Source organism: Photinus pyralis, unplaced genomic scaffold, assembly GCF_008802855.1.
Source record: "Photinus pyralis isolate 1611_PpyrPB1 unplaced genomic scaffold, Ppyr1.3 Ppyr1.4_LG2, whole genome shotgun sequence".
Classification (NCBI taxonomy): Eukaryota; Metazoa; Arthropoda; class Insecta; order Coleoptera; family Lampyridae; genus Photinus; species Photinus pyralis.
In genome coordinates this window covers 23,277,489-23,286,470 of record NW_022170403.1, presented here as the reverse complement: position 1 = coordinate 23,286,470, position 8,982 = coordinate 23,277,489, and the positions used below count along the sequence as shown (strand labels likewise).

At 36.2% G+C, this 8,982-nt stretch overlaps 1 protein-coding gene across 1 annotated transcript; it reads left to right on the top strand.

Moving 5' to 3' along the window:
* Positions 1-4,107: 4,107 nt before the first annotated feature.
* Positions 4,108-8,922, top strand: LOC116163897 (protein slit-like). Its single transcript, XM_031478027.1, has 6 exons — positions 4,108-4,232; positions 8,163-8,234; positions 8,285-8,356; positions 8,405-8,640; positions 8,689-8,833; positions 8,877-8,922. Exons 1-6 carry the CDS (start codon positions 4,108-4,110, stop codon positions 8,920-8,922), a joined length of 696 nt encoding a protein of 231 aa, XP_031333887.1.
* The last annotated feature ends 60 nt before the right edge of the window (positions 8,923-8,982 follow it).

Below are 8,982 nucleotides of genomic sequence, written 5' to 3'. Positions count from 1 at the left end.
CTCTCGCTCAAATCATTATCAGTTATTTTGTTAAACTTATACCTATACATTTGCGTAAGCATCTTATCTTATCCTCATATCAGTTTTTCAATAGCAGTATAGCTGTAATTTATTTTTTCAAATTTGAAAATATTAGCTATTTTGATCATCGTTTTCCATACGATAGAGTAAACTGATAATGAAATGCTGAAATGACAATAAGAAACACAAGCTGTTACTGGCTCACATGTTTTCCCTGCTGCAGAGTATACACGGTGACAATTTGAAAACTTACCACCCCCCATATCTTATTAAATAAACGAGATATTTAAAAAAATCAAAATCCATTTCGGTAATTCGGAGGGGGAATCACAATGACATAGTTGGCGACGCATCCCCTTACACCCCCTGAGCCCTAGCCACCCCAACTTTTAAATCTTAAATAGTGACCCCCCATGTGTGATACGTCGTTGGAATGCTCTGAAAAAATGCTTTCCAACCATACCAAACAGCATTACATTTAGGTTAGTAATTATGATGGAAATAAAAAAATAAACTAATATGATACATTTGAAATCTGTCGTTTTTAAAACGCAACCGACGAACATAGACGAACTAAGACAGAGAATAATTCAAGAATGTCGAAATATTGCAAAACCAACATTTGAAAAGGTTCGACAAGAGTTTGAGAATAGATTATAACTGGCGATCAAAAATGAGTTGCTGTCGAGTCGGCTTTGGAAGTTCAAGTTAAATACGATTTTCCATGTTTATTTTTTGATTTGCACGATAATTACTAACCTAAATGTAATGCTATTTGGTATGGTTGGAAAGCATTTTTCAGAGCTTTCCAACGACGTATCACACATGGGGGGTCACTATTTAAGATTTAAAAGTTGGGGTGGCTGGGGCGCAGGGGGTTGGAGGGGGTGCGTAGCCACCTATGTCATTGTGATTCCCCCTCCGAATTACCGAAACGGATTTTGATTTTTTTTAATATCGCGTTTATTTACTAAGATATGGGGGTGGTAAGTTTTCAAATTGTCACCCTGTATGTGTGAAATGTACAGGAACGCAGTTTTAGACCCGATGCTCGAGAAGTGTTTAGAAAAAAACTGATATCGACAGTGAATGTAATTTACTGATAACAAACATTATATCAATGAAATCAGTAGAGTTCCTCACAAGTGTTTACCACCTCTTAAACAACAGCTATTTCAATATTACATTGCATCATATGTAAAATTCTTGAATTTTTTCAAAATTTGCAAGCTTCAATCCTTTATTTCTACGAGCTGTTCTTTGAATGAATTCCGATTATCTTCGCTCCTAGTACATATTATTATCCTACGTGCCATGATAAAAGTTAAACAAATAGAAACGTAGTTGCCCTATGTACCTATTAGAACATGCAAACATAAAATTACAATACAAAATACTCATACCAAGCCTGGTACTCTCAGAAATGTTACCACCAGCCTACGGCAGCTACTTCAATATTTAAATAAATGTTGAGGGCCCAAAAAAATAGAGGGATAATAAATAAATCTATGTATATCCGTGATCTTCATCTACAAAGAGATCTAGACTAGAACACTGTGAATTTAGTGGTTAATTTTAAAAATTGTTTATTTTGATAATAAACAAAATTTACTATGGCACAGTGCCGATTGTTTATTTTGCTTATTTGGATATCACATCAGTGAAGTGTTTACAAAACCGGATATCATAATCTAATCGAAATTCTTACATACAATCGCTTTTCAATGTAATCTGATGATAACAAAAATGTTCATCAGTCGTATCAGTTCTCTTACGTTACCTTCAAGTACGGTACCATTGTTGTATGGAAAAACACCTTTCAGCTTCCTGACTACTGATTACGGTAGAATAATTTATACCACGTGTCCCTCTTACTAACCACGTTTCCAAAAATTGAAGAAACATTCTCAGACACATCAAGTTTCTATTGGAAAGGAAACAAATTTAAATGAAGGGGTGTAGATGTGGGCGAAATGGGAGAAAATTGCTCTGCACTCTGCTTTGGTACACAAGCATATTCCAATTTTAAATGGTACCTAGGTGTTGATTCTCAGAAAAGATCAAACAGGCAACATTGTTTGCAGCACGCCGAAAAATAGGATTAGGTACTGCAACACAACTTCTCCCTCGACCTCTCCCTTTTTAGATGTTTTCTGGTGCACCTGGATAACTTTTAAGGGACTTGGAGTCGGATTAGCCCCCTCCCCCAAGAAAGTATGGGGGGCCGCTCGAACGAGAGATATTTACGTTTTAATAATTTTTAATGGAAAATACGTTTTTCCATCAAAAATTATTCAAACTTCACCGTTTGTTTTTCATTGCCATGGTTTCTTATCTTTACAGGAATATCTATCTCAAAAATTTCGCTTCGCGCCATAAGAAATTCCCCAAGTTTTCGTTTTCAAGTTATAAAATCTTGTTTGGGACCCATCTCATGCGTAATTATACTCTCCTTTGTTTGTCCCTCATTTGTAATTAATTAAGAAGACCTTTTAACTTTCCAATCCTCTTTATCACCTTCATAGAAACTCTTAAACGCCTCAAATACCTTAGTACGGCTTTTATCGACTTTTGGAGGATTTTTCAAAGCACTTAGAGTCAAACTCTTAATAATAAGCTCATGATTAGCCGTTTTTTAACACTCTTAAGGACGCTTGTTACAGTTTCTAAAGTTTTCTAAAAAATTATAAAAGTACTCGTGTGAAATCGAAGAGACTTCAGCGTATTTTGGTGGAACAGATCAGTACTCCATTAGCCAGTTTTGACTATCAATAAGATCTTGTCGAAGGCTACCACATTCCCTTTGTCAGTACCGCTTCCGATGTCCCGTTCACCTGCAATATGCATTTTGGTGGATTTCACTAGAAATCCACCACAGAATAGTACTGAATTTTTGGGGCACTTCTCATACCTCGAGCTTTGCGTGACAAAATTCGCAGCGAGCTTTTAGGCCCCCAAAGTCGACTACCTCTCGAAGACGCGCGCGTTACGAAAGGTGGTTTTTTTCGCTCCTAAAAAAGCAAAATTTGGTCACACAGGAGTTGTACCTATTTGAAAACAGTCGGACCAAAACTGTAGAAGAAGATAGGAAAAAACTACAAAATCGCTACGTTAGTATAACACGCTCAGGGATGGCGCCCAGATGTCGCCAACTCCATATCATGGAGCCCCGTCCGTAAAGTTGTTAATTACGAGTACACGGTCCCGGTAGGTACACCAAATGGGATTAAAAGCTACCTTTTTACAAATAAATTTGCAAACATTTATAAGTAATAAAAATTTCAAAGTGCCTCAAAAACATTTTTTGAGAAAAAATTCGTATCTTTAAAAATATAAAGGGTTGATTTAGCCCCGCTTCTCCCCAGCCAGGTCTGCATTTCTGTGTTTGGGTATTATTGGAGCAGTATTGGATAAGTTTTCAGCGTGTCTCAAATACATCTCCACCAGCTCTCCTACTATTATACTTTATATGAAAATTTGATTTTCCACGGCCTGGTATAACATTGAGCAATGGGTAATATTTGTGGGTGGGATAACAATATAAGGGCCTTGGTCAGATATTGCTATAAATGGCCCTTATAAATGCTTTCTCATGTAGCTACGTTTTATTTTAGTTTACAGAAAGATTTCGATAAGATGAAATTTTCCCACAAACGCAGGTTACATTTCATTTACTATTATACAGGATGTTCATACAAACTAGTATAGGTCACATTTTATTTAGGATTAATGTACAGGGTGTTGATATATTTTGGAGTATCTTGTAGATGTCGAGTGGAACTTTTCTACTAGGTAATATTTTACATTTAACTTGCCAAACTGCAATTTTGAATTCAATTACGATTCGGTTTTTAGTTTGTGTAACGGATCGGAGATTTCGGTTTGTTGTATGTGGGGGCGTAAAATATTTATTGAATTTGTTCTATTAACTAGTGACGATAATTTTTATTTAAAATAGCATGATTGGTTTTTGAGTCAAAATAAAAGCTTTTGCCCCTCCTTGGTGTACCTGCGGCTGATGCGATTTAAAGGATGGACGGGGTCTGGAATGAGAATCGTTCCCCTCGAGCTGGCAATTTTTCTTGAATGGTGTTCCCCGGACCTGCCCCCTCTGTTCATAAATATTGGCTAGCCGAAAGAAAGCCTCGCAAGGAGTTTCCAATGGGCTTGATTGAGATCCGTCGAATTAACACGTTTGGCCCGGAAGTCAAGTAAGATTGAATGTTATATTTCCACTCCTTCCCCTTCTTTTATAGTCCAGGAAATGAAGCTTTTGCCCTGGCATTTTTTTCAAAATGAATCTATTATCTTGAAATTTGGACAGTTTTGACACCCCATCGCGGGGGTGGCAATGTTTATTGTAATTTTAACACAGGAATAGAATTAATTAATTCTAAGCAAATAGTGTTCTATCCATTTTTTTGGAAAGTTAATCTTACTCCAGTTATTCGCGACCGAAAGTATGAATTTTTCATAGAAAAGACCTCGGAAAAGGCCAATGTTTTTAATTGGTTATTCGCGAAAAACTCGGAAAAGTATGCATTTTATAAAAAATCTGTGGAGAACCAAATCGTAACTTTTAAAAAAACAAATAAAGTGGATTTTTAACGACTGCTGCATAACTAATACGAGCCGAGTTGTGACTTGGCCAAACGTTAAATTAGAGAGTTTTACAGTCAAATAAAGGTAAACTATTCATTTTTAAAGAAAAATGTGTAGAACATTTTTTAAAATATTTAAAGAAACCTTTCTTCTTTTTTTAAAAAAACAAACTTTAATAATAACGTTAATTGACCTCATAAGCACAAATACGCTATGATCTTTTAAATACTGTAGCGCAGAAATTAAAATGTCAATAGGAGCAAGTTCACTTATGGTGATAACATCAAACTGTTCTAGCATCTGTTCCAACACATAAAAACTTAATAGGAAGAAGGAGCCGTGAATAGATCCTCAATCACACAAGCAAAATAAAAACTATGTGCTCTCACCATATAAATTAAGTGAGCTACAATGAAAATAAGGTAGATCCGTACTTTTTTCAGCGAATAAATCACCGCAAGCAACCCCCTAATTTCCACCCTAATTAAAATTAGTCCTCACCCTTTTCTAGTTTTCTTTAATAAAGTATTATTCTAGAAGTGTGACCAATTTAGAAGACTTAATTTTATAATAATTGAAGCTAAAAGTGAATAACGAATTTCTGCAATTTTTTGAAAAACGCCCTTCGCTTCAAAATAACTACAAAACAACTGGAGATCCGTAAAAAATGCTACAGCATCCAATTGTAGTTTTTTAATTCCAAACATTTTCCTCCCCGGGAATTTTCTATACGGTGAGATATAGACGTTTAAAACGTGTATTTATATGCGAGCACTACCTTGTTTTAGCCCTTTAAGCTCACCCCACTGAAAGGCATTTCCTGTAAATAGCTTTGTAGCTCTTGTAAAAACCTACAAAATGGTTTTTTAATGGATGCAGAAATCAAGTGGGCAATTTTGCCCATTTTACTTACTCTATAGATACTAATACAGGGTGACACTTTTAAAACTTTCAATGGGCGATATCGCTTTTTATATTAGAGGTATCACAAAATGGCCAAAACCGTTTCGGTAGAATCGAGGGGGAAGCAAAATGGTCGTATAAAGAAGGAACCAACTTCAACCTCGTACCCCCCGCCACCCCATGCCTAAATTTTGAATTGTGACGTATCACTTGTGATACATCATTGGAAAGCTCTTAAAAAATGCTTTTCAGAAATACCATACACTGGTACATTTAAACTGCCCATTCACAATTTATTACACTAAAATTTGAACTCCGCAAATAAACAACTTTTATTTAATAAAATGTTCACCGTTTTGTTCTAAACAATACCACAAACGGTTTTCAAATTCATTTCTAACATTTTTAAACACTTCCCTGGAAAGTGAACGGCACTCCCTGACTATCCGGTAGCGAAGATCATTTATGGAAGCTGGTTCAGTTTTGTACACAACCGATTTTAAATGACCCCAAAGAAAGAAATCCAATGGTGTCAGATCTGGAGATCGTGCTGGCCATTCTATAGGACCTCTTCGTCCTATCCACTGTCCTGGAAATTTCTCATCTAAAAATTCACGAACAGCCATAGAGTAATGAGGAGGAGCCCCATCTTGTTGAAAATGTATGAAATCTTCAATCAAATTCATGCTTCCGTCAATTGGATTTATTTGATTCTCTATTTCATGAGTGATGAGAGGCTCGACGGTATTTTGTAGCATGTTTAGGTAAGTATCTCCAGTTAAATTTCCTTCGATAAACAGAGGACCAATAATGCTATCACCTAAGATACCTGCCCAGACGTTAATTTTTTTGGGGCCGTTGAGTATGCCCCTCGCGAAAAAGATGAGGATTTTTATCGTCCCAATACCGGCAGTTATGTTCGTTCACATTTCCATTTAAAAAGAATGTACATTCATCACTAAAACAAATGTTTTTCACCAGTTCCGGATTATTTTGAATATTCTCGGTCATTATTTCACAAAATTGGATTCTTCGATCGGAGTCGTCTTCGGTTAGTTCCTGTACAATCTGCATCTTATAAGGGTAAAATTTGTGCACCTTAAGAGTTCGTCGTACAGTTTCTCGCGAAAGTCCGGTCATAGTCGCTGCTTTTCGAATAGATGATGTTGGGTTTGCACCAAAATGACCTAAAACTTCAATCTGAGTAGCTTCATCCATTATTCTTGGTCCGTCTCTTTTCTTATTTTCCACTGACCCAGTTTCTTCAAATTTAGTCACTAACATTGCAACATAAGTGTGACTGACACGTCGTTCTGGGTGTCGGGCATTAAAAACAGCTGCTGTTCTAAATGCAGATCGCGCTTCAGAACCATAGATGAAAATAATTTCAACTCTTTCGGCTAACGTGTACACCATTATGAAATCTTTAGTTAAATTCAAAATTTGTAATTTTCTTGCCAAGAAATACTAAAAACGAGACTAAAATAATAATAACCGATCAACAAATAAAGCAATAGAAAATTATTATTTACTAAAAATTGCTGTCATTGTTTTTCCAAAGCATCACTAGATCTAAGAAATTTTTTTTTATTTCAAACACTGACAAATTCATCAAATACTCAAATTACTCATTTTTATTACATAAATTGTGAATGGGCAGTTTAAATGCACCAGTGTATGGTATTTCTGAAAAGCATTTTTTAAGAGCTTTCCAATGATGTATCACAAGTGATACGTCACAATTCAAAATTTAGGCATGGGGGTGGCGGGGGGTACGAGGTTGAAGTTGGTTCCTTCTTTATACGACCATTTTGCTTCCCCCTCGATTCTACCGAAACGGTTTTGGCCATTTTGTGATACTAATTACTAATATAAAAAACGATATCGCCCATTGAAAGTTTTAAAAGTGTCACCCTGTATATTCATAAACTGTGAATATATGTAGGTATATTACTAAAAACAAGATGAATTTAATTGAATATTTGGAGTAAAATGACATTACCTGACTCAGAAATTAAAGTACTCGGCCCCAGAGGGGCTTCGCACTTCGATATTTCCTCGGCAGTAATGTATCATTTTCCTGACTTTTACGTAAACTATTTCCGTCTGTATAGTACATATTTATGTTGGCAATTTTCCGAGGTATCGGCTCGACGGATTCGATTCAAATTTTGGATGTGTTATTAGGCATACGGAAACTGAAAATAACGTGCTGGATTTAAAAAAAAATGTGGAGCGCCTCAAAGGCATCAAACTTTTTTTTTCAAAAAAGCAAGATTTCGAACCTGAACTGAGGTAAGAACTTTTCATCTGTGACAGAGATGGGAATTTCCTTAGACCAGTTTCGAGCATTCTACCGGCTACTCCGAATTAGGTTTTCCTGCAGTTTTCCTAGTGCGTAAGGTAAAATACCGGAGTACAACTGAAGACTGAAAAATTATAATTATGGGCCGAACAAATCGAAAGTTTATAGATAAATCGAATTTTGACGCGTTTTACTCATCATTATTTGCAGTGATTACAATATTGAATGGATTCCATGGTTGCGTAATTGCGTATATCTAACCTTTGTGCTTTTTATTATGTACATAGGCACAAAGAGATGAAATGATAATTAAACAGTACTTTTTTTTCAGGGATCTTAGCCACAACTCGATTACGGTAATTGGACGAAAAACACTCAGGGGCATCACGGCAATCAAAAACCTGTACGTATTCTTACTTTGAAACCGGCGTGATTTACATTTATGCATTGTAGGCAACTCGATAATAATCATCTGACGTGCATTGACGATTTGGCTTTGAGGAGCTTTAAGGATTTGGAAATATTGTGAGGGTACTAATTTTATTATTCATTTTCGTTAACGGGTCATTTTAGGACATTAAATAATAACAATTTAACATGGATTGGCAAAGATATGTTCAGCAACATGTTTCGATTGCGTACGTTAAGACTCAACGACAATTTATTCCACTGCGACTGCCAGTTGTCATGGTTGGCGAGATACTTAAGGCATTCGCCACGTTTGGCGCAGTACACGAGATGCAATTCGCCCAATCACTTAAAGGGACAGAATATCGCCGATTTACAGGACCAAGAATTTAAATGCTCTGGTAAGACCTAGGGTGAGCCTGTCACTTAATAAGGTTTTTTTATATTAGGTTTGGTCGAGAAGGCAATCAGCGGAGAATGTATCAGCGAACCTCAGTGCCCGCATCCATGTCGGTGCGCCGATGGAATTGTAGACTGTCGTGAGAAGGCCCTTTCAAAGGTTCCCGATCATCTTCCGGATGGAACAACCGAATTGTACGTCCAATTTTTATATGAAACTCGCATTTAAATTTTGCAGATTTATAACGGTCTTAAAACAAAAAGACGTTATCTACTGGTTTTAGAATTTTTTCACACATTCCCTTAGTAAATACAAAAAAAAATGTGCAAAACGGCACTTACTA

Excerpts from the sequence above, each read along its gene's own strand:
- LOC116163897 (XM_031478027.1), top strand. The coding sequence starts at position 4,108 with ATGGTGTTCCCCGGACCTGCCCCCTCTGTTCATAAATATTGGCTAGCC. Across the intron at positions 4,233-8,162 it reads ACGTTTGGCCCGGAAGTCAA|GGATCTTAGCCACAACTCGA; the intron begins GTAAGATTGAAT and ends CTTTTTTTTCAG. Across the intron at positions 8,357-8,404 it reads TTTAAGGATTTGGAAATATT|GACATTAAATAATAACAATT; the intron begins GTGAGGGTACTA and ends GGGTCATTTTAG.